General features: G+C 36.3%; 1 protein-coding gene across 3 annotated transcripts in view; it reads left to right on the forward strand.

Moving 5' to 3' along the window:
• The window catches only part of ROBO1 (roundabout guidance receptor 1), an 890,328-nt gene extending 864,154 nt beyond the window's left edge, over nt 1-26,174 (forward strand). For all 3 annotated transcript variants that reach the window (XM_075854473.1, XM_075854474.1, XM_075854475.1), the window contains 8 exons: nt 4,103-4,210; nt 5,140-5,284; nt 6,313-6,555; nt 7,771-8,177; nt 11,185-11,328; nt 19,296-19,595; nt 19,850-20,043; nt 22,677-26,174. In XM_075854473.1, coding sequence (XP_075710588.1) covers nt 4,103-4,210; nt 5,140-5,284; nt 6,313-6,555; nt 7,771-8,177; nt 11,185-11,328; nt 19,296-19,595; nt 19,850-20,043; nt 22,677-22,691 — 1,556 coding nt within the window. In that variant the 3' untranslated portion in view covers nt 22,692-26,174. The remainder of the gene's footprint in view (nt 1-4,102; nt 4,211-5,139; nt 5,285-6,312; nt 6,556-7,770; nt 8,178-11,184; nt 11,329-19,295; nt 19,596-19,849; nt 20,044-22,676) is intronic.
• The last annotated feature ends 759 nt before the right edge of the window (nt 26,175-26,933 follow it).

Below are 26,933 nucleotides of genomic sequence, written 5' to 3' on the forward strand. Positions count from 1 at the left end.
AGATAGATATTAGATAGATAGATATTAGATAGAAAGACAGATATTAGATAGATAGATAGATAGATAGATAGATAGATAGACAGATGATAGATAGACAGATGATAGATAGATATTAGATAGATATTAGATAGATAGATATTAGATAGATAGACAGATATTAGATAGATAGATAGATATTAGATAGATAGACAGATGATAGATAGATATTAGATAGATATTAGATAGATAGATATTAGATAGATAGACAGATATTAGATATATATTAGATAGATAGATAGATAGATATTAGATAGATAGATAATAGATAGATAGATAGATAGATATTAGATAGATAGATATTAGATAGAAAGACAGATATTAGATAGATAGATAGATAGATAGATAGATAGATAGATAGATATTAGATAGATAGACAGATGATAGATAGATATTAGATAGATATTAGATAGATATTAGATAGATATTAGATAGATAGATATTAGATAGATAGACAGATATTAGATAGATAGATATATGATAGATAGACAGATGATAGATAGATATTAGATAGATATTAGATAGATAGATATTAGATAGATAGATAGATAGATAGATAGATAGATAGATAGATAGATAGATATTAGATAGATAGATAGATAGATAGATATTAGATAGATAGATTAGATTATTAGATAGATAGATATGATAGATAGGTAGATAGATATTAGACAGATATTCGATATTAGATAGATATTCGATATTAGATAGATATTAGATAGATATTAGATAGATAGACAAATATTAGATAGATATTCGATAGATATTAGATAGATAGACAAATATTAGATAGATATTCGATAGATATTAGATAGATAGACAAATATTAGATAGATATTCGATAGATAGATAGATAGATAGATAGATAGATAGATAGATAGATAGATAGATAGATAGATAGATAGATAGATATGAGATAGATAGATAGATAGATAGAAGATGTATAAAATAAATTGGTATCAGAAATAATCTAAGACACCGGAATGTACCGAGCTCTTTTCTTTAGGGCATGTTTCACTAATGTAATACGTTGGGGTAAAGAAAAAAAATAGATATGTCATTTTTTTCTTGGGCTTTAGGCTACAGTACCATGCAATCCACTTTAATAACATGATTTGCAACAGTGCTGTCCCTAGGATCCAGATCAGTGCCAGCTTTGACCTATTAAACATATCTTGGTGACTTGCCACATCATAAAATTGAAGGTTCCCCAGTAAAAGGCCACGTCCGATCCCAGCTGCATAGTTGTTCATTGTACATGACCTGATTTTCCCGCATGACATAGGCAGACCTTTATGCAGCAAGGATCAAGCTATTTGTGGCTGCTACCTGCATTTCTACTCACCACAAAGGATGCCTTTGGAGCGATTTGTGGACAATAATAGGAAACAACAATGGAACTGCACTTAAAAATAATTGATGTTCGCTCCTCTATAATCATTTCCATGTTGGATTTTTTTTTAATATCCGGCTTATTCCAAACAAATTGCAAAATTAGAGGATTGCACATCTGTAAATGACAATTTCCAAATAATTTTTCTATGATTTTCATTTGTTTTTAATTGTTGAGTCCATAGAAACTGAAGTGTTAACACAGCTGAAGTTATATTATTTATCTGCTCATAAACATGTTGGACATTGACTGGAAAACCAAATATACAAAGCAGCGAGGCCTGCGGCATCAGAAAACCCGTGTTATAAATATGGGCTTTTTGTTTCTAAGTATTTGGTGCAAATTGAAAGAGCAGATTACCAGAGACAGATGAGTCAGATGAGTCTGTGGGACTATTTTCAGCTCCTATGAATGGTGTTCAGATGTTACATTATCCCATCTGTGGATTCTGTGTTAAATGACGGATCAGGCCATTTTTAAGGGACCAGCTTGCACAATTATTTTTTCTCAAAACTTACTGAGTTTTCCATAGACAAAAATAATCAAAAATGGTCTTACACCTGCCTTTGGTGGCCTAAAATCTAACCCTACTCCATCATCACACTCCCAGGATTGGCAGTGCGGTACAGGCTGTGTTGTGCATATCTTCAGTTCAATTTATAAAAGCCAGAAAGCATGGAGACAAAATGCCCCAAATACCATTTATGAGGGTTTCTGTTCTTTGGGGCAGGCAGAGCTTGTTGATGGATCCCCCCCATCTCCTGGGGCTTATATATGGTACTGTAGGTTCCACTATCTTTGTTCTAAAGAAAGCAACTGTGTATAATTTATTGTCTATCATTGTAGACTTAATATTGCCTAAAAAAAATGAATATTATTAATTTAAAAAACAGACAATATTTTCAAATTATTTTGGATTTTTTTAAGAATTGAGAACATAAATAAACCACATTTACAACAAGGGGCATTTACAAATAGTTGGACTGGGTGTTAGGGTAACTGGACAGTACCTGAGTGTCCAGTGGCTGATTGAGCTCCAAGGTATCCTATTCTGTGCCCTGTCGATTATAGAAGTTAGTGGTTGACCCCCTTCTTGAAGGACTCGGAGAATGGATTACTTTCCTTTTAACTCAATTAGACGATTTTATGAGCCTCATACATACATACATTAAAAGATGACACCGAATAGGGCGACGATGATGTTATTTCCTGAAGATCAAAGCTTTGTTTTACCGAAGCATTCCCCGATCCCCCAGTTGGCCAGTCCGACACTGTCATTAGTCCCATGCTGTTGGCTCAGGGCTGCTTCTGTGTACCCCTCCATGGAGTAAGTGATGCACAGGAATATTTCATCATCATTTAATTGACCATCCGGGTAAATATCTGCTTCTACTCAAAGACAACTCTTTTTTTTAAGATATAAAAATAACGTGCTGCTTAAATCCCAGTAATTGAATGTTGCTGATGAAGATTATATTATGTTCTAGTGCAAGTGGTTGTTCCATGAATAAAAAAGAACATTGAATAATTCGATATTTCAAGGATCTTGCAAAACAACCATTATTAGAGCTATGGCATATTCAGCAGTGCGGCTTGTTGCTGTAGATTAACCCCCTGCTGCATATTACCTTGTACAATGGCTTGAGCATATGCTGTGATGTGAATGGAGGAAAGCAAGCTCTGATAATGACACATTAAATGAGAACTATGGACAGACCTTGCGACCTTCATGTGATGTCATTATAAGGGCAACCCTAAGACCACAGCTGTTGTCCTCGTCCTCCATCACCCAATGTAAACACTAATCTTGCCTGTGTACGTAGCATTAATAACTGTAGGATGAGGCTTTCACAAGCGTGTCTCTTAATGAATAGTTGTTGACAATATATTTTTGCCCCATTGTTAAATAATCATTTCACATCCTTCACTGTGATCCTTGAATCTCTAATTAAGGTGCCCCACAATGCCCGTTTTCTTCCTTCCGAAGTCATTCTGCTCATAGAAAGCCAAGATCTTTATGTTTCTTCTTTAATCCTCAATAAAAGTAGACGGCCGCTATTTTTACACAACGTTCACAGTAGGAACACAGGGATTATACTAGGAATTAAAAAAAAAAGAAAATATTAGCTTAACGAACTAACCGATGACTTCGATGAATATTACAATTCTTCAGTTGATTCAGGTCTATGTTTACTGGAGAAACAAACATTAATAATTGATTTTCATATAAAAAAAAAATCTATTTTTTTTTTTAACACATATAGCCACTGTCTAGTACTATTGCAGTTTAAAGACTCATGCACAGGTGTGTATTACGGCTCCATACAACCTCCAAATGATACATAGATGAGATACAATGCACATAGACTTCTATGGCCCCATACCGTACCTCCATGTGCCTCCGATTTCATATAAAAGCTTACATTTTATTTCTGTCGGGGGGCGTATTATGCTGATATTCTCCTCTGTAAGAACCGATTTTAGGTAGGATTTTTTTTCGTATTGTGGTGCTACATAGAGTCACTCCAGGTAGTGCCATATAGCCTCTGTGTACACAGCACTTCTATGTGTATGAGATCTAACCTGTTTTTTGTTTTACTTTTTTATCATCATTATTATTATTATTAATGTGATTTTTATTTTTTTATATATGTGATTTATTATGTGTTGTAGATTATCGAGCCACAGATACTATGCCAGCCACCATACCTTACAACCAGTCCCATGATCAAAACACTGGTGGATCATACAACAGTTCAGATCGAGGAAGTAGCACATCAGGTACTTATAAATAACCAATCATTTTTGTATTCATAATTTTATATTGAAATAAGACATTTTAACATAAATACATTTTTATTTTTTAATCTTATGTTCAAGCGCAGGATTTTATAAGGAATAGTTTTTCAAATTTACCTTTCTTAATAATATTTATTTATCTATGTCTGGCCGAAAATCAGTGGTTTACATTTTCTGATGAAACATTTCTAGAATTTTTCTAACATTGGGTTGTGGGTAATATTTTTGGCACAGCTCATGTCATTTTCAGTTGCTTTGTTGGTTAAATCTGCTAATGTTTTTTCAAGTAAAATAATTTAATTTAGCCTAAAACAATTTTTCGACAAGTACAGATGATGTATATTCAGTGACTTAATGCAACAGTGAAACGTTAATAGATCATATCAAGATCATATTGTCTTTTAGGTTGCAGCAATTAAATGGTAAAAAAGCACTTGAGAAAATATGTCCACAGCTCATTTGTTTTAGATGATAATCTATAATGCAATTAATTGCTTGAGGAAGATCACTCTAGATGGTGTTGCTTGTAAATTTAATTTGTGACTTTAGTGCATTTTAGGTATTTATTAGCTATTAACATAATGGATATATTTCTGGGTAAATTTTGAGATTTATTTTTATAACGGTTGCTTTTCTATGAAGGGAAAATTAATTTTGCAGATATAAACATTATCCTTGTGTATTAAAGGAGTTGTCGAGGATTAGAAAAACATAAAAGTGTCTTCCGAAGACCGTGCCACTCTTGTTTGTGTGTTGTGTGGTATTGTAGCTTAGCGCTACTGAAGTGAGTGGGGGCAGGGCTGCAATACTACACACAACCTGTGGACAGGTATGGTCAGGTTGTGGAAGAACACAGCTTTTTTTTTTCTAAATATGGACAACCCATTTAGGTAAACTTAATTCTGTTGCAGGGAGTCAAGGTCATAAGAAGGGAACACGGGCTCCTAAAGTTTCAAAACAGGCTGGCATGAACTGGGCTGATCTATTGCCACCACCACCAGCTCATCCACCACCACATGGTGCCAGTGAAGACTATACCCTGTCAGCTGATGAAGGGTAAGGCCATCCTATGATTTTTGTGAATGAGGACCTTTTCTGACCAACTTCTGTACTGCTGTAGGGGAACAAAAGCATTGGATGCCTTGCTATAATTACCAGGCAGCATCCTGAAAGAATGAGATGGTTTCAATCCAGTACCATGAACCCCTGGTACTCTGGTGGGCAACTCCGACCCTGGTTATATGTAATATTCTGATCACTGTCTGCCTACAATTTGCCTATAGTCTTGGTTCTGTATATAGTGGTAAAAAAGTCTGAGATTCCACTAGAACTTTGGGGTGGATCCAAACAGACAATTTACATTGCAGATGTGTTCTTTGGTACCTTGTTAAATTTCTTAATGATGATCCTTCTATCAGACCCACATTTATAGTAACTAATCTAGTAAACCGGCCATTATAATCTGCACTACTAAGTAAATAATGTGACTACTGGTTTCTACATATAGCTGCCAGGTAGTTTTATCAAATAGTATGTGATGGTACATAGCTAGGATAAGTCGTCACTATCTCACTGTCAAGGTTGACCCTAAGGGGACCCCAGGTCTAGCTTCAACTCTAGGCAAATCTGAGAAGAAAAAAAGTACATGCCAGGACATATCCAGCACTCATTAGGGTAGGAAAAAATTGTGATATTTAATCATAAATTAAATATAATTTCCCAGACTAATCTGAAAAGATATCAGTGCCCACTGGACTTTTGGTCAGGCCCATGGCAAGCTGGCTAAATATGCTCTATGCTAAGTCAAGCAAGAGTGGGATAGATAGGGCCACTCTCACTCTGTCGTCCTAGTGACTTGATACACACAGTGCCCGTCCTGAGGTCTCATTGATTCCTAGAGCCATTTTGTCGCTTGGTTATGTTTCAGCTCTCTGTACAGCACCTGTTTTTTGCAATATACCATCACTTACTGCATTGGGAAAGTTCTATAAGTTAAACAGTAAAAATGTTAAACAGCTTAATTTATGGCAATTTGCATGACTTCTTTGTGCGTGAACCCTTATATTTATCATTTACATTGACAGGTATGACAGAGAACTGCCTTGTCCAATGCCACCAACAAGAATGTATCTCCAGCAAGATGAGTTAGAAGAAGATGAACGAGGTCCTACACCACCAATACGAGGAGCTGCTTCTTCTCCAGCTGCTGTGTCCTATAGCCACCAGTCTACAGCCACTCTTACTCCATCCCCTCAGGAGGAGCTCCAGCCAATGCTTCAGGATTGTCAGGAAGATTTAGTTCTAGCTCAACATCAGCTTGAGAGAAGGTAATATCACAATTATAGCTCCACCAATAACCATAATTTACCTTGATAAAACCAGGCACTACAATCCATAACCTTATTGTCGCTATCAATTTATTTTATTCATTTATATAGCGCCAACTTTATTCCGCGGCGCTGTACAGAGATTCTCATCAATCACATTGGTCACTGTCCAATTCCACATTAATATTGGTCCCAATTCCAAATTAACCTTTCTGTATATATATTTTTTCTTTTTCTATAATAAGTGTAACTAAACTTTTGACATAGTAACATGTCAGAAGTTTTGATCGGTGGGGTCAATGAATTCGTACACTTCTCGCTAGGCTTCCAAGGAAAGTCGGTCAGAAACTAAGCTCACCGGAGTTCTTCTGCCACCTCGTTTTAGCGAACGGTGGGGGTTTCAGTTCTCGGACCCCCACCAATCAAAACTTCTGACATGTCACTATTACACATCAAATGTTTTTTTAAAGTTTAGTTCCGCTTTAACTAAACCAGAAATAATAATATCATTCACAGCCTCCCTGCACAGATACACGATGATCATGTAAGTTTAAAGTAGCGTTAAAGGAGAATCAAGGTTTTAATGTTTTCTTTCTTACTTACACATGTAGCAGAGATGAGTTGCTCATTTCCTACAACTCATGTAATAATGCGGCCACCGTTTTTTTTTCCATAGTACGGTATAAAAACCTTCTCAGTTATCAAAACTCAGTGAGGTATGCACTAAAAACTATTAAATGACAATTCAGCACTGCTACATCTGCATGCTCTATACGCTTCACCTTTGTTACTCATACGTGATATTTTTGGGAACTGTGTTTGAAAAGTATTTCTAATTGCTGTGATATAAGTGTGGAAGGATGGTTTTCAATTGAAGAACTATCTGGCAAATATCATATTAAATATTTCTGCCATAAATTATTTCTGCATATGATAAATGACTCTATTGTGTATTATGTGGCACATGTGCAGCATCTGGTGTAAAAATTATTCAATTTTTTTTTATTCTTTTCTAACACTACCAAAGGGCACACGCAACAGTTAATGTTTTTGCCATCAGGTGGCGTGTGTAAGCAATATGCATCGACATCTGGTAACACAAAAACAGCACATGTGTATATTAAAAAGCTGTTGGCTGCTATATATCTAAATATTGTCTGAAAGTACAAAATAACAGACAATTTGACAAAAAAACTTATTTTCTGTAATCCACAGACGACATCAAATAAGTCCTCCTCCACCAAGACCTATATCTCCGCCGCATACATATGGGTACATTTCTGGACCAATAGTGTCTGATATGGATACCGATGTCCCAGAAGAAGAAGGGGATGAAATGGAAATGGAGGTGACAAAGATGCAAAGCCGCAGACTTCTATTGCGTGGCTTAGAGCAGACTCCTGCCTCTAGCGTTGGAGACCTAGAAAGCTCCGTCACTGGCTCAATGATCAATGGATGGGGTTCTGCCTCTGAGGAGGACAATGTCTCTAGTGGGAGATCTAGTGTCAGCTCTTCAGATGGTTCATTTTTCACTGATGCTGATTTTGCACAGGCTGTTGCAGCTGCTGCAGAATATGCAGGACTAAAAGTAGCAAGACACCAAATGCAGGAAGCAGCAGGTGGTAAGTTTTATACATATATACGATTTTTGCCTATTTGTCACTTTAATTCAAGAAAACCAGTTATCCAAACTATTGTTTGCATTAGGAGCTACTACACCCACACATGACATATATCGCTGCATAATATATTAGGCAGTTAAAGGTTAAAGGTTTCAGGTAGGATTTCAGTAGGGGGTTTCTAAAATGTCAAAGTGCAATTTGCATTACTGGGAAGATATTACGAATTTTATTGTTTTACTGTACATATACTTTGTCTAGTTATCAGTTTACTTTTCTGCATTCTATATAATTTTATTACAGTGTATAGTAAAGATTTAGGTAACCAAAATTTTTGTCAATCCAAACTGTCCCAAAACAGGTTAATGGTATTTAAAGAATGCGTAAACCCAATTAATAACACGTAACATTACTCAAATAATTCCCAGAAATACCTAATATCAATAGGCATCACATAGTCATAACTGTGATATTTGTTTTTATGTGATATTTTACCTCTAGGATTATTTTTATGAATGTACATAGCTTAAAATGTGACCAATTTACCTAACACATATAAACCAGTGCTAAACTCTTCTCCACATAACTCCAACATATAAGTGGCAGTCACAATAGCCATTATGGATGTAATAAAACATACATATAAAAATCAGTAAGTGGGATATCATTTCTCGTCTCTGCTTTTAAGTGCTTAGTGTCTATTTAGTCTTGTCTGTGCATTTATCCTTATGTAGGTGTTCAGTATTGCCTTTTATTTAACTAAAGCTCAGCGTTTCTTAACAATTATTGGTCTATTCTAAAGAATTTTGATCTTCTATAAAATGTGACATATGTCATATCATAATGCTGTATTATAATACGCTATACATACAGCTGTTGTGGAATTAGACATTTAGAGCAAATCTGTCACTGAACATGCTGTCTCATCTGCAGGGTGCATGTTATAGAGCAAGTGGGCTGAGCAGAATGATATATAGGGGGCAATTTATCAAGACGGGCACTTTTTATAAAAAAGTTGTAGTCAACAGCGAAACAGTTTTTAATAGGCAAAAGTCTCTTAATAAATGCATTTCATCTATTGGCCGAACCACGTGCTGCAATTGTGGCGCAAGAACACGACCATGCGATCCATTCCGACCACATCAGCAATAAAATTTAAAACACCACATATTTTACTTTACCGCTGTTCTTCTCCCCTCCGGGTCCCTCAGCATTTTAGCTCGGCTCTTACAAGGTCCAGACGCTGAGTAGCATCAGGGCCTTATATACGATGCTCCACTTCAAAGCGATCAGTGCTGTGTCGCATACAACGTCCTGATGCTGCCCGGCATCAGTACGTTGTATGAGCCACTCTGTAATGATGAGGGGAGAAGAGGAGCGGTGAAGTGAACATCATTTTTTTTATTTCATTTTTTTTATATTTAACTGAACTATAGGGGGTGAGGGTAGTCTAATCGGGGAGGGGCTAAGGTAGGGGCCCAGCACCGGCCTCAACCTTTCTGTGCCCGATGAAATTAAATCTATGCCGACTAGGAGCTGGCGTCGATTTCCACAGAAATTTAGGCAATTTTTCTGGCGTCAATTATAATGAATTTGTCGGACCACTGTGGCCCTGCCCCCTTTTCCGAAGCCATGCTCCTTTAAACAAAAGTGGCGAGGGCGATATAAAAAAAGGCCAAAAGCAAATTGCGACTGACGTAGAAAGGTTGATGAATTACTCCCATAGTGTTTTGGGAAAAGATTTAATATAACTTGTAAATGATTAATTTAAATCCCTGCTCAATGTGGGCTTAGGAGTCCAGAGGGCGGTCCTACTCAGTAATTGACAGCTTTCTCTGTGTTAGTGTGTATAGTTAGCTGCCAATTACTGAGTAGGACAACCCTCTTGACTTATCAATCCAGAGGGAACAGGCATTTCAGTCAATACATTTCAACTTCACACAAAACTATATATCAATCTGCTCATTTCCTACTTATCTATGACCTGATGCCCACGGATAGAGCAGCATGTTCAACAAGTTGCACATGGGAAATTCTATGTATATTAAAGTCTCTATGGTGGCGTAAAGAGATGTAGAAGTTATGGAGTGGGAGTTAAAGGCTTGAAGAACATCTGTAGTAATTTTTGACATTGACTAAGGGGAAACAAGTGTTTAAGTGGATATTATATTGTACTGGAAGCCAAAGAGGAGCTTATTCATACTGGCACAGCCTATACATTCTGGACAGTCAATGATGTTTGGTATTGTCCATTCTAAAATATCTAAAATTGCTTTTGGAAATCATTTACAGTTGATTGACAGATTATTGCTGTTGAAAAATTACAGGACAAAATAGAATTTGCGAGCTGGTTTGAATGGATCATAAAATAAAAAAATCTACACTGTCTTCTAGAGAATAACATAACTAAAGGGGATTGTCTGCTTTAGATAACCCCTGTTCATATGTCCTGTTAGGGCATATGAATATACTAAAGGAACCCACCTCTATCAGCCAGAGTAGAGCGCAATTACACAGTATTTCTTGGTCTGGAGGACTTAGCACATCCAGGCATTAGATAGACATCACATTGACGTCAAAGAGAAGAGTGTAATGCTTCATGTCCCCTGTGGTGGTGCTGCAGGAGAACTGAGCACTTGCTGCTGGATTCCAGCACAGATCATAGCTTATTGGTTTATTGTTGAGGCTCCATATAATGAAAAGGATTTTTTCCAAAGTGAACAAACCCTTTTAGAAAATAATTGTCCAATGTATTATCTGTAAACGTTCTATTATACAAAGTGCCACAGAATATGATGGCACAATATAAATTAAAAAAAATGATAATGCAGTAAAACATAATAAATCAGTAGCAACAATACTTTCCTTTGGTTATGCCAACCTTGTTACAATGCATTCCATCATTGAATTCCATGTCTTCAGCAGATTCATCTTTCAGACAGAAGCCTTGTAGTCATAGCTGAATATAGAGCACTACATTTATTTACAGTTTAATGTTTTTATTTGTCAGGCCGAAGACATTTCCACTGTCCCCGACCTACAAGCCCGGTGTCAACAGATAGTAACATGAGCACTGCCGTCATGCAGAGAAGCCGCCCAGCCAAAAAACAGAAACACCAGCAAGGACATCTACGGAAAGATGTCTACACAGATGGTGAGACTCATTTAAATACAACACAATTAGACTTTTATTACAGTTCTGTCATTTCAATGCATATGGCATGAATGTAGTCTTTCTCCTTTTTTCCAAGTTTCTTGTTTTTTTTAGGTCTAATTTATTTTTAATGTGTTTTAGAACTTTGTATTATGTTAATGAATCATTTTATGCTGTCAATGTATGGCACCACTTTGCAGTATTGTTCTCTTGAGACAAAATAAGTCTATCAGTTGATTTTATACTAGTAGTGATAGCATAAAGGAAATGTAATACCTAATCCATGCTTCTTCTCCCAGGCAATTTCAAATATCTTAAGCTGAAAAGCACGAAAAATATGTTTTCGAGCATAGAGACTATGATTTTTTTTATGCATATTTTGTATTCTTTCATTGAATTCAATTCAAACGTGATATAAAAAGGATATTCCAGAAGAAAATATTCTCAACTATTCTAAAATGTTAGATATGTGGGAGTCCCAAGTCCTCTGTACCTCCACACTTGTATATCTGCAATAATGATAATGATTGTATGGCGCAGAGAGGGCTTGTTTAAAGGGGTAGGCAAACTGGGCAATTTTGCCGGACCCCATATACTTGCGGGCCCTTTGGTGATGGGACCCAAGAAGCAACCTGAATTTACCATTGACTCCTTTCCAGCCCTAGACCACCAGAGAATGTAAAATGAATCTCCTACCCTACATTAGTAGTAGTATCAGCAGTAGTAGTAGTAGTAGTAGTAGTAGTAGTAGTAGTAGTAGTAGCAGCAGTACTAATAGCAGCATCAGTAGTAGTAGTAATAGTATCAGCAGTCGTAGTAATAGTAGCATCAGTAGTAGTAGAAGTAGTAGTAATAGTAGAAGTGGTGGTAGTAGTAATGGTAGCATCAGTAGTAGTAGTAGAAGTGCTGTAGTAGTAATAGTAGAAGTGGTGGTGGTAGTAGTAGTAAGGCTGGATTCACACAAGCATGTTTGGTCCGTAAAGGACGGAACGTATTTCGGCAACGAGGCCCGGACCGAACACACTGCAGGGAGCCGTGCTCCTAGCATCATAGTTATGTACGACGCTAGGAGTCCCTGCCTTTCTGTGGAACTACTGTCCCGTACTGAAAACATAACAGTACAGTACGGGACAGTTGGCCTGCAGCGAGGCAGGGACTCCTAGCGTCGTACATAACTATGATGCTAGGAGCCCGGCTCCCTGCAGTCTGTTCGGTCCGGGACTTGCGGCCGAAATACGTTCCGTCCTTTACGGACCGAACATGCTCGTGTGAATCCAGCCTAATAGTATCAGCAGTAGTAGTAATAGTAGCATCAGTAGTAGTAGTAGTAGTAGTAGTAGTAGTAGTAGTAGTAGTAGAAGTGCTAGTAGTAATAGTCGCAGCAGCAGCAGTAGTAGTAGCAGCACCACTACCAATACCCATAGTAGTAGTAGTAGTGTTAACACAACCAGTAGTAGTAGCATCACCAGTAGTAGTATCAGCACCACCAGTAGTAGTGATGTTAGTAAGACCACCACCAGTAGTAGTAGTAGTAGTAGTAGCACCACCACCATTAGTAGTAGTAGCACCACCACCATTAGTAGTAGTTGTAGTAGTAACACCACTAGTAATAGTAGTAGTAACACCACTAGTAGTAGCAGTAGTACCATCAGTAGTAGTAGTAGTAGTAGTAGCAGCGGCAGCACCACCACCCGTAGTAGTAGTAGTAGTAACAACAGTCGTAGTAGTAACACCACTAGTAGTAGTAGTAGTAGTAGTAGTAACACCACTATTAGTAGTAGTAGTAGTAGTAGTAACAGCAACACTAGTAGAATTAGTAGTAGCAGCATCACCAGTAGTAGTAATAGTAACACCACCACTAGTAGTAATAGTAGTACCACCACCAGTAGTAGTAGTAGTAGTAGTAACACCACTAGTAGTAGTAGTAGTAGTAGTAGCAGCAGCACCACCACCAGTAGTAGTAGTAGTAGTAGTAGTAGCAGCAGCAGCAGCTCCACCAGCGGTAGTAGTATCACCACTAGTAGTAGTAGAACCACCACCAGTAGTAGTAGTAGTAGTAGTAGTAGTGGAGGTGGTAGTAGTAGTAGCAGCACCACTATTAGTAGTAGTAGCAGCACCACTAGTAGTAGTAGTAGCAGCAGCAGCAGCAGCTCCACCACCGGTAGTAGTAGCACCAGTAGTTGTAGTAGCACCACTAGTAGTAGTAGCAGCAGCACTAATATTAGTAGCATCACCTCTAGAAGTAGTAGCAGCTCCACCACCGCTAGTACTAGCACCACTAATAGTAGTGGTATCACCACTAGTAGTAGTATAACCATCACCACTAGTAGTAGTAGTAGTAGTAGTAGTAGCAGCAGCAGCTCCCCCACCGGTAGTAGTTCCACCACTAGTAGCAGTAGCAGCACCACCAGTAGTATTAGTTTATACTTTCTCATAGAATTCATGTGGATGGATGATACACTAATAGAGATACCAATATATGAGTCAGATAGATTAGCATTGCCTTTATGTCTGGCTTTATTATTGTTAGGATTTTCTTTAAAAAGCTCATTGTTTTAAGATAAAATAAGCAATAAGCTGCCTTATTTATTCCATTATTCAAGCTCTTCAAGATTTCCATAAGAAAAATACACAATGGGACAATTATAAGAATTGCCTGTGGATTATGCTTATATCTCTACCAGAGCAATTAGTCCATTATCTAGTATGGACGCCAGCATTTAAAATGCATATATTATATAAAATCTATCTATGGATTACATAATGATTAATTATTTTAATTTTGCAAATGATGGACGGCTGCTGTGAGACGCAATATATTTTCATAAGGGCTCTTATCCGGGATCAATGCACTTTAGTTGCTGACATTAAATATCACGTCTAGTGATTCAAGATCTAAAGCCAATTATTTGGAAATATTACATTTGCTAAGCTAAATAATATGTAGTTGTGGAAAGGTTTCCTTCAACTTTTCTAGTGGTCTTCCTCTCTGCAGTCAGCTGGCTGGGACCAGTGCTGTAAGCAGGGCTGAGAACTTTTTGCTGAGTACAATAGGGTGAAAAAAACTAATTTTATTAAAAAACATCCCATATAATCATTTTAAAAAGAAAGGCCTCAAATCATGGCAGGATATTTACCTGGTAAGTGTCCCATGGCTCTCAGGATATTGTAAGGATACTTGCTATCAGGTCATGTTCCTTTAGATCCTGTTATGTTTCCGTAAATGTCACCCCAATATACTATTTGATGATCTGGAGAACATATATACAAATGAGCAGATGTGGTGGATCCACTCCCTTACAGGCGTCTTTTGGCCATTCAGCCGTGCCTAGAAAACTCGCCTATCACTGTGGATCTCCTTGAAGCCGGATGCTTCTTGGCTTTATAGAGTCATCTTATTGTAGTTCTCTTTTTGAGGGGCAGTTTTACTTATTAACTCAGTTTAAGAGGGTATTTTATTGATGTCTTAAATGCTATGGACACGTGTGCATTTTTTTTTTATTGCCCCAATGCATCTAAAACATTTTTTACCAAATGAAGCTACTTTAAAAAACAATTGTGCTGAAAAATATCCTATTGTTTTGTGTCTACAGCTCTTATGCAGACCTATGTGTCTCGATGGTAACCGACATCAAACAAAAGCATGATCCTACAATCATGCGTTACGCTCTTCCATCACCCCCAACTTATACTGTCTGTAGTAGATCAATAAGAAGGGGTAGAGAGAGAGTGGAATAAGACATGATGCAGGATCAGACTACACAGGGTTTGTTTGTAGTCTGTTACCATGAAGACACATAAGCCGACATAGGAGCTGTAGACCCAAATCGGTAGGATCTTTTTAATTAAGACTATTTTCAAAGTTGTTTCATATTTTTATATTAGATACATCAAAGCAATAAATAAAATGTTGCATCAGTGTACATTACCTTTAGTCTAAAGCAACGTCCTCTGCTTGGCTAATAGAGTATTCCAAAATTTGTAGATAACATAGGCGAGTCATGCACAATTAAAAAAGTAAAGTAGTCCCTTATATAAGTAGTATAAATGCCACAGTGATGTCATTAGAACTCACTTATATTATTTACAGATCGCAGATGATATCGGAATTGTTTTTGCTATTATTTCTTTCAGCAATTTTTTATTTTATTTTTTCACTAGTCTATAGAAACATCAATTATTTTTTACCATGTTTATTTTCTGATCTACAGCTGCGGTACAAACCCTCCTTGTCGATGCAATATTTATAGTCAAACAGATGAAATGGCACATTTGAATAAAAATAGTTGTGCACATGACATTTGAAAAAAATCTGAAAAATCTGAAAAATGCCATGGGTATATTGAAACCTTTATTACTGGAGATAATCTGCTTACAGTAGTCTGCTGCTTTGCATCTTGATGGGTTAAATGCAGCTCCGTCATGTCCTATTCATATCATAATAATGGCATATACAGATGTAGCAGCGCTGAATGTGTCATTGCTCTACTAGCACCATCATGACATCATCATTTTTACTATATTTCAAACACAGCTCAACTCTTTTGCATCAGTATGCATCCGAATGATCTAGAATCCTTTATATATGGTCCGATCCAAATATAATAAATAAATAACCATTTCCATCTGAAGCTGTTGACAAAATGATATCCCAACTCATATCTAAAGTGTTGTTTCACGCTAATTTTGTGCAAATAAACTTGTAGCCTCTAATCATCTCTCCTCATGCCTTCACACACAATATCGACCTCGACTGAAAAGGTAATTCTTGTATTCCCAAAAGGGCATTGGTGGAAATGCAAACAGTCGGCTAATGTTTGAAGAAGAAAGCCCTTAATGAAAACGCCTCAGGCGGCGCACCTAGTTTTTATTAAACCTCTACATTTTTGCCTCTTCTCCCCTTCGGAATAAGAACAACGAGGCAGCTCTCCTGGAAATTTATGTTTGGTACATTTTCCTATTTTTTGTCATCTTGTCAGCCTTAGTAAATTTGCTGAAGGAGAAGCGCGTCTCCTGTATCTCGCCTCGCCGGTTGCCTCTTAGCAACAACAATCTGATTAGGAATTTCATTACCAGTCAGCAATTTTTCAAAGAGGGGCATCATTTTCCATTATCATATGAAAGCTTAATATTATAGATTCTTATCAATGGCTACACAAGCAGTTTTTATGTTTTGTTTTTTTCGTGTCTGAGAGTCATAGGCACTTGATGGACAAAAAATAAATAAAAAATGACAAGGAGCCCAGCATGACGTGCACAAGTAATTTTGAAATGAGTCGTTGACTGGTATTATCAGTACTTTACCCTGAGTATATGTTCAGATGCCTGTATGTGAGATTAGACTACATTTAACACAGACGTGACAGTCCAGGTGGACAGTGTGGCTCCATACTAGATTGTCACTGTCAATAGGACCGAAATGTATCCGATATCACAAGGTTATTGCAACAGGGATAGCTTAGTAACAGGAGCTCATTGTGTACATTAATAAACAAAAAAAAAGTCACTTTTTAAGGTAGTATGGACAAAGATGTACAAAATAACGATAAAAAATACAAACCAAAAGAAAGCATTTCTCATATATAACAAATATACAAAGTTATGTTTAGATCTTATAAACCATTTTTTTCCCTATAAATATGCTATTTAAGTAGAAGTTACACTTGGAGCCACCTTAAAAGTTGCATTAAGAGATAGCATAAATAATGATGATACCTGCAATGATGAGGTTTTGCAGCTTTTGATGTTGTGCAACCACACTATCCATTTTTCTGGTCAAATCTCCGCATTCCCTTTTAAACTTCAGGTGGAAGACATGACCATTATTATTATTAGAGGCACACTTTTATATAATGTTGTTATTAGAAATGCTTCCTTCGCAAGTGTAAGTGATCCAGCAATTCCAATCTTAATATGCTGTGCAACAATAGGAGACTTCCAACTTTCTTCATATTATTATTATTAGATCACTTGTAAACTACGTGATTCTATAATATTATATTAGGGTAGTAGTGTCCTATCTGTCTCCCGAACTGTTGTGACTACAACTCTGAGCATGCCCAGACATCCATAAGCAGTAGAGGCTATACCCCTTCTTTAACGGAATTTGCCTTGCTCATACAGTCCAGTTTTGGTGCAGTTTTTGATGGTTTTTTTTTGTTTTTTTTTTTCTAAGTCAAAACCTGTATTGGATCCTTTACCATCATAGGGCCTACAGGGTCCAAAATATGGCTGCAAACCCAAAACTATACTGAAACAAAACAAAACAAAACTGAACTGAACTTAGATCAACATAGGGTTCTATTGAGATCTAAGTTTTGTTCATTAGAACAGTGCAGGGCATAATTATTGCAGCAATAATATGGACCATAAAATGTGTCTGTATTAGGCCCCTCCAAAATGGGCCTAATAATGTACTTTACAGTACCCCTATTTAGGATCCTCCCCTCAGGAGCATGACGATAGGAGTTGTAGATGTTACAGTTGCACTCGGACACTGGTGCCTGAGGGTGCCAGAAGGTTCCACATAAGAAGATATCAGCATTGTAAATGGCACATGATGGATAGACGGCCCTTTTACAGATTTTGCATTCGGGACCAGGCTTGTCAAGTTTCACCTATACCTCTCCTGGTTTTGACTACTTTGGCCTTAATCAGCTTTTTTTAATTTATTTCACTGTAAACTAACTCGAGTTCACGTATAAAAAGTATAAATAAAATAAAAAAGTGTAGTATATATAGTATGTTTGTAACAATCCATTTCCAAAATTGAAAGGAGGGAGGCTACAGGAAGCCATTATAATATATTCTGCACTAAAGCAGTAAATTTGATAAATGTGATCAATATAAATTGTGTCTTATTCAGCATATTGTCTAAAATAGACTCCCAGTCCCTCCTAATGTCAGCGCCTCAATTAGTAGCCCTGTAATGTAGGAATAAATAGAAAATGATGTCAAATTAGAAGCTGAGGTTGGGTGTTTATTTAGGTTTTATTCACAATAATGATCATTTGGATATTACAGACTCGTGCTACATTACTGTGAATATGAACAATTTTTTTTAGTTTTTTTCTTTATTTTTGTTGCTGTTTTTAAAAAAAAAAAAAATTATTTGAATTTGATAAATTTGAGTCCACAAATATTTGAAACTTGATAAACTTGACATATACTGGTTCACCTTAAAAAGTGCATTCGGTATTTATATAGTTATCAAAATCTTGAGATTCAGGCATTACCAGAGGATTATCTTGGCAAATTCTTACAGGTCTACAGGAGTTTTAGAGGGACTTACAGGCTCCGTTTTTCTCCATTCATTGACATACTGTACTGGTCAACATGTGGAAAATCTTGGTTAGGTTATGACATATATATGACAGCTTTCCTGAGATATCTATTTTAGGAAATATTTGTATTCCTCATGAAAAAACAATTCTGGAGACTCTTTTAGTAGATTTCTGCGTTGTGCTGTTCCACTGTTTTCCTCCTGGAAATGTATGAATAAATTGACAACTGGGCATTACGATTCTCCTTGTCAAATGGGGCAAGTTTTTTGGTCACACACTGTAGAATCAATGCTGTATTGTCAGACTGAGTAGGAAATGCCCAGTTGTCAATTTATTCAAACATTTCTAAAAGAAGAAGAGGAACGGCGCAATAACACGTTCTAAGATGCTCCAGAATTGTTATTTCATGGAAAATGCAAGTATTTACTAAAACAGACATAAGAGCTAAAAGGACCTTTTAAGACCATGCCATCACCTCTGCCTTAAGGAAAATGCAGAATGGCCCTGGGTCCAGCTGGATGTTAATGGTGTTATCGCTTCTTATCCTACATACAAAGTCAATATTCCAGTTATGGGGCTGGTGTGGAAATTAATACTGAATGTAATAGCTATCATATTAACATAGGTCAAATACATGTTTAGCATTAGTTCATATTAGTAAGTATTACTATTATTTGTCTACAGATTTACCACCTCCACCGTTGCCACCTCCTGCAATCAAATCCCCAACTGGACCATCCAAAGCACAACTAGACATGCGTTCTGGCATGCCACAAAAGTATACAACTGCAGAGCAAAGATTAGATAGACTGGCAGAGAGAAAAGGAGTCAACTACAGAGGGAGAGATGGAGCGGACAGCAGACAACACGCAGAAGTCCGGACAAATTCAGGAGAGAGAAGAGAATCTGTAGATCATTTAGATGGGAAGATAAAAAGAGCAAAACCAGCGAAGAGAGATGGCATGCCAACAAAAAATCCCCAAGGTATTGTGTCCATAGTTTTCTATATGTACCCATTATTCATTTCAGCTGTATGTGTTGCCAATACAACAGGGTGGGTTATAGAAAACTAATGCTCATAGCAACCAAAAAGATTGCTGCTGTTATCTTTAACCTGTCTTGTAACTAGAATCTGGTTGTGACAGGTACAGGTATCATTATATTGTAATTATTTGTAAAATGTCCTAAATTTTGACACTCCTGAATTTTTCGCCCATTATTGTTATGTGTTTGTACAGAGGATATCCTACCGTATTGTAAGCCAACATTCCCTTCATCAAATAACCCTAGAGATCCCAGCTCCTCTAGTTCGATGTCTTCAAGAGGATCTGGTGGAAGACGGAGAACAGATCAACCAACAGGTCGTAGGAATGCAGCAGAGATGCAGCTGTTAGGGACATATGAAAGAACCTTTGATGAAGATGAAATTGAGGTAAGTTTTCTCCTGAATATTGTAAAAAATAAAGGTTCCTTTGAAGTGAAATGCTGGCTTACTTCTTAAACCAAAGATGTGATCCACATATACACAAGTAACACCTATACATTCAAGTTTCAAATAGAGTTTTTTTCTTAGTGTTTTTGGGTTACAAATGTTTGTGTTCAAAAATTTTTTAAATGAGCTCCAGGAAGACATTCAAATAGTTCAGACATTGTTCTCCAGCAATCGTGCAGGAGTTTCCATCCTACTGTATGCTTACATCATTTTTTGCTAGTAGAAGTTCATGGCTTCTTCTGTGATCTATAGCATTAGTTACTACTGATCCTTTTCTCATGTAGTTCCTTGTTCATCAGGGTGATGGGAGCTATATTAAGCTGTAGTTCACACTGTCTGCATTAGCTGGATATGTGCAGTTTCTTGATTCTTATAGGAGGACAAACGGGAAAGGAGGTAGACGATACACTACATGTGCACAGCTGTGCCACCAAAAAAGACATTGGAGAAGAGCTATAATGGTCAACTATAATGGTCCTATATTTATTTCTGAACAATTGGAGAGGGAGATATATCGTATTTTTCGGACAATAAGACGCACCTGAGTATAAGACGCACCCAGGTTTTAGACAACAGAAAATAGGAAAAAATTTCATATTTTACTACTTTTACAAAGAAAAAACTATTTGTTAAAACAGATAATTTGTTCTGTTTCACCACATTCTGAGAGGCATAACGTTTATATTTTTTCATCATTTGAGCGGTGTGAGGGCTTACTTTTTGCGGGACGAGCTGTAGTTTTTATTTGTCACCATTTTTTGGTACATATGATTTTTTTTAGCACTTTTGATTTCATTCTTTTTAGTGCTAAAGTGACCAAAAGACAACGAGTCTGAGGTTTTTAAAAAAAATGTTTACGCAATTTACTGTGCGAGTCAGATAATGCTATATTGTAATAGTTTGGACTTTTATGGACACAGCTATACCAATTTTGTTTATTTTATTACAATTTTCTTAGGGCAAAATGGGAAACGTTTTTTTTTTTTTTTAACTTTTACAAATTTTTTACACTCCTGAAAATGTATCGAACTTTTTTTTTTTTATACACATTTTATTAGTTCCCCTAGGGGACTTGAACCAGCGATCCTTAGATCGCTGGTACAATACATTGCAATACATGGATGAGTTATGGAAACGGCGTAATTCGCTGAGCTACCCTGTTTCCGTAACTCCCATAGTAGTAAATGGCAGTTACAGAAGCAGCGTAGCATGCGAGCTACGCTGTTTCCGTAACTATTTAGTTCTATGGGAGTTACTAAAACAGCGTAGCTCAGCAAGTTACGCTGTTTCCGTAACTCGACTATGTACGCTGTTTTCGTCGCTACTGAGTTATGGAAATAGAGTAGCTCGCGGTGCTACGCTGTGTCCGTAACTCCCGACCACCTAACCAGGAAGTGGCCAGGAGACGGCAGAGCCGAGTAAGCTAGAGTGGGGTTTAGGGGGCCCCGTTCTAGAGATAGGTGCAGAGTCCAAAGGTGGGAACCGCATCTATCTAACATTTATGACATATCCTGTGGATATTTCCTAAAAGTCCTTCATGGGAAGACCCCTATAAATGCTGCGGTCGATATTGCCAGCTGCATTTAACTAGTTAAACGGCCAGGACCAACACCATCGCTGTTCCTGGCTGTTAGAGCAGCGTGTTAGCTGTAAAACACAGCTGACATCTGCAGTGTATGGAGCGGGCTCAGTGCGTGAGCCCGCTCCGCTCCAAACATCATTCCCTTCCTGCTTCATGATGTGCTGGGTCGGGAAAGGGCTAAGTAAAAAGTGGTCAGGGGTTCTGGTACAGCCGGGTCCCTTAACTGCTGACTATAAGACGCAGGGACTTTTTAGAAAGATTTATTCTTGCTAAAAACTGCGTCTTATAGTCTGAAAAATATGGTATATATGCTATTTTTTCTATTAGAATAAAAATAAACACTAGGAACAGAAATATAAATCACAGTGCCACATGGCACTGTTAAAAGAGACCTAGCAGAGGAAAACTAACAAAGGCCCTTTAGTGTACATAAAAAAATGTAAAGCTTGTTTTTTAATATCTAGTCATTTGCATCTATTATATTTTAAATTGACACAAAGATTGTCAGTAGATGGTCATGAACTCTTTTTTGGATTAAATAAAGATGAAAACTGGCCCAAAGCAGATTTATTCCTCGTCTTTTATCAGTCTGGACGGTTTAGCTTAAATGATAGATTATCCGTGATTAGAACCATTACAGTGATTTCAGATCGCATCTTTGGTTGCCGCCACAGTGAACACAACACGAAGAACAGCTAAAGTCTCTTTGAAATAACGTCTTTAGACTTGTGCAATTTAATTTCCTGCTTTTAAATGTTTCTCCCACTGCTCTTAATTGTAGGCATAACAGTAACCGCAGCTTAACTTAATAAATCATACCATGTGAACAGAGATCTTATCATTTCTGCTTCATTACAAAAATGAATTGAGTATCCATGGGAATTGAAATATGATGTTGTTTTTATACAGGCATTAACATGACTCATGGGAAATTGATAAAGAACATTGGTTGGAAAGAAATATATAGTCAAACCGTCATTTTGTTTTTCAGGAAACGGAAAGTTGAAGGTAAAAGATGGAGATGATGGAAATGCTATCAGATAGTAAATCCTTCAAGATGCCTCAAGACGAATGACGTTATGCCAGAGATGCTGTTCAGTGCAATCCGATTATACATGTTCTTTCATTTTATACCCATGATAAAAGCTGAACACATTTTTGCTTCATGTTTACACTCTCTTTGTATAAGACCTTGAATTTTACCTCTTCCCCAAAAAGCAGCACTTACCCCTGGCACCTTCTTACCGCTCAGCCAAATTTGCAAGTTATCGCGTCTCGGGGTATTGGTGCCAAGAACGCTGCTTTCAAAGAACAGACAGCAGATGGTGCCAAGACTGGAATCTAAAGCTTGTTGCCTATCAAGCCGCTCACTTCTGTTGCCTATGAGGAAGTGGCGCAGAGCGTTGCTTCTGAACCGCCAAAGCACCGATGTCCATCCATAGTTTAAAACAACCACTCAGACAATGAAAAATCCATGCACAAATGTCCAAAATGTTCGCATTGGAGTGTATCAAGTGAAAATGCATTTAACCAAGGATGCTTTCATTGTAGTCCTGAAATTACTGTTCAGCAGTATTGACCTTCATGATCGTAGGTATAAAAACAATATGGAGGTGATTTCATTGTAAATATGTACTTTTTTCATACGTTCCTGTGGTACTTGTCTCCCCCATGTCCATCATTAAACGTATCTTTGGTATTACATCCTATTGATTATGCGGAAGTCAAGCCAGCTAAATACTTGGTGGTCTTGGGATACGTAAAAATGAAATCTTACAGAAAATCATTTATTTTTCCATTCAACAACATTTGTAGGAAAAAAAAAGAAGAAAAAACAAAAAGTGTAACATTTGTAATAAACACCAAGTAAGAAACTGCTAATACTGTTTGGTTATTTGATTGACACCTCTTTACAGAGTCAATCCATTTAAAGTAAAAAAAAAAAAAGTGCCACTTCAGGAGATATGGTTTGATATGGTTATTTTGTAATGCACTGTTTTTTTGGTTTTAAAAGCACAATCACTAAACTTTATTTTTAAACCATTGCATCTATTAACCTTTTTTTTGTCTTTTTGAAAAAACTGTTGAAAAATCATTATTATTATTATTTTTTTAATGTGTTTTGTTAATGCTGGATTTATTGTTGGGCCGTTTCAAAAGTTAACAGGATGAAGCATATTTTCTGGTTTATCGATGTCTCAAACAATAAGCTGCATCATGTTTTCTATTATTACTGGCTGAGGAAAACCTAGATTTTTTTTTTCTAAAAATATATTCTTATTGCACATCTTCTAATACTTAATTGTACCATGTGGGACGCTTGATACACTGTATTCTGACTTGGCTATTATAAAAGCAATTAAATGGCATCTCAATAGTAAAAGGGCTTTTGTAAGGTAGCCACAATTGAATTTTGTCACTGATAGTGAATAAGTCTATGCTGGATTCCAGCAATGGTTACGTAAAAAGGAAAAAAAAAACCTGATTATAAAAAACAAGTAATTATTCAAAAGGGATAGAGTTAAAGAATAATAATAATAATAATAATGATAATGATAATAATAAAAAAACGACATGGACCATGTCGGCATGTCTATTTCTATTGTAGTCTTGAAAATTATAAATAAAACTAAAATAATATTTTTGTTTAGTATGCAGCTTTGGCGCAGACTTAGAGTTTACATATACAACTGATGTCGTATTAAAGTGAATTGCAAGATTCAAGAAAAAAAGATAGTTATATTGAAAGAAGTAATGTTGACAGATCATTTAGGCAAGCAAAGCATTTCTACTCATTAAAAAAGTAATTGGATACTACAAGTTTTAAAAATTGTAAATTTAGGTATGTTATCTATAGTTGGAAAATAAGCAAGACTGGTCTTCTTGATAAGAATATTTATGAAGAAAATTTTTGGATCTTTTGTTTACTATTCTAGAGATTATGTTGGGCAGTTTTGTTGACCGAAATATCTTTTTTTTTTTTTTTATTAGTTTTACAAAGACATACAAGAATAAATTTTGCGTTCACTTGCTTCTATATAAACAATGCACAAATAACACAAAAGAGAAAGAAGAAGAAAAAAGTAAATACCTGAGTACATATATGCAGATACCAATCAAGTATCCGTTTCAGTTTACTGAGCAGAAAACAATTGGTGCATTTAAAAGACAGTTAAAGTCTTGATAAAACCAACAGTCCATATATTATCCTTTTTTTTATTTTATTAAGACTTGGTTCACACTGATATTTTGCACCATCGGGTACCAATGTTTTTGGGGGGCAGAAATAGCTTTGCAGACCATGCTATACTTCCCGTCAAATACACCATAGACCTAACGGAAACCTGACAGACTCCATTAAGTCAATAGGATTTGTTAGTATTCATTGGGATTAGTTTGAAAACAGATCTGTTTTACCTATCATGGCTCCTTTAGGAAGAAAAGCCACGATGGTAGTGTAAAAAGAGCCTAAAAAAACTTATCCCAAATAGGTGTAGGCTTATTCTGCTGAACTTATTTATATTTTGATTTCTTTTCCACAGGCAATAATAATACAGATATTTTGTAACTGGTTTTGTTAAAATATATAGCACAGCAAAAACATTAAAGTGTTACCCAGCTTCAAAGAAAATGACTTTGCTCTTTACATATAACTAGAAAGTTAATTATTCTAATTAATAATAAAAACCATATTGAATGTAGCTCATTTTGTCAATTTAAGCCAGAAAAGTAAAGTCGTTCCCTAGTTCAAAAAGTTTTTGATGCCTTTTTTTATTCAGTATTGTTATAAGTGTAGTCAAGTTCTAAGCCCATCCTGCCCGCAGTGGAGTCATAAAACCAATGCAGTATTTTTTATATACTTAAGTACAGCCTAGCTAAATGTATCAAGTGACGTCATCCACAGTGACCCTATGGTATAAATAAGTACATTTTCAAATAATATTTCTTGGTACAAAGTATAAACTAGATAAAATCAGTAAAAAAAATAACAAATCTGGATGTCTCAGATTACGCATCTTGTTGTAAAAATCCTGATAGAATTTTTTTGTCTCTGTAACTGGTTTATATTATGTACCTTGTCATTGGTGCTAATGCATAAATCTATTTTTTTTTAACATGGCGGCCTTAAGGTCTCAACAATCCTGACATAAAATGTTTTACTTGGTTATTTTGTTCTTTATTTCAAACAAGAAAGAAAGACTCTGAATGACTGACAATTGTAAGGGATCAAACCATGTGATTAATGTTTTTGTTATTCTTCATTTAAGAAAACATCGTATTTTTAGCCGTAATTTTTTGCATACTGAGGATCAGATAATCCAAAACATAATTTTTTTGTCACATTATTTATTAAAACTGTTCTCAAGTATGTTCTTTGTCTACTGTTATTTTCTTTCTTCATTTTACCATGACATGCTGCCTGGTAATTATGAAACTGTTTTACACAAAGGTTTTGCTTTGGTTGTTAACCTCTCAATAAATCCTGATGACGTTCTGCTTATCTATGTGTGGGAATATCCGGTTATTGAAAAGAAATATATGTTGTACTTGGGAATATCTATTTAACAGTAGCAGAGTTACCAGATCATTAAGATATGTGGATTTTATTGCCGTCAGTCTACAGTTAACCAAGTACCATGTCTACCCTAACAAAGTCTATTACCAAGTCTTCACATCACAGGAGACAGAGGAATGTTAATTAAATGACTGGAGAGCTGGACATGCACTTATTGAATGATACACCAGGTCCCTATATATTTTAACACATAGTGAAGGTTACATGGAAAATATTCTAGAAGCTTTTGTCACGTGTGCAACAATTTTCCATCAAAATTTGTAGAATACATTCCTTGCTCCCTATTTAGAGTCAGCATAGCAAAAAAAATATCCAGCTTTGTGATATTTAGTTACCAAGGACACACTGCCTAATATCTACAACCTTTCTATATGGGGTTGTCACACAGAATTTCCCTAGCAACATTTGCAGATTTTTTTGTAAATTTGTAAAATTATGTAAAAAAAAAAAGTCAAATTCGTGATTCTAGGAGACGTTTATTCACAGTTATTGCTCATCTGATTAGATGATCTAGAACAGTGCCCTGATGATTCACAGATCACCTCTCTTTTTAAAGTAGTATTAAAGACCTTTTGGAGGAAAATTGCAGAAAAAATTGCCATACCTTCACTATACTGAGCTTTAGGAAAACCGCTACTGACCTTAAAACACCAAAATCCAAAATGGAGTGTA

Source organism: Rhinoderma darwinii, chromosome 2 (genome assembly GCF_050947455.1).
Source record: "Rhinoderma darwinii isolate aRhiDar2 chromosome 2, aRhiDar2.hap1, whole genome shotgun sequence".
In the NCBI taxonomy this organism is placed as follows: domain Eukaryota; kingdom Metazoa; phylum Chordata; class Amphibia; order Anura; family Rhinodermatidae; genus Rhinoderma; species Rhinoderma darwinii.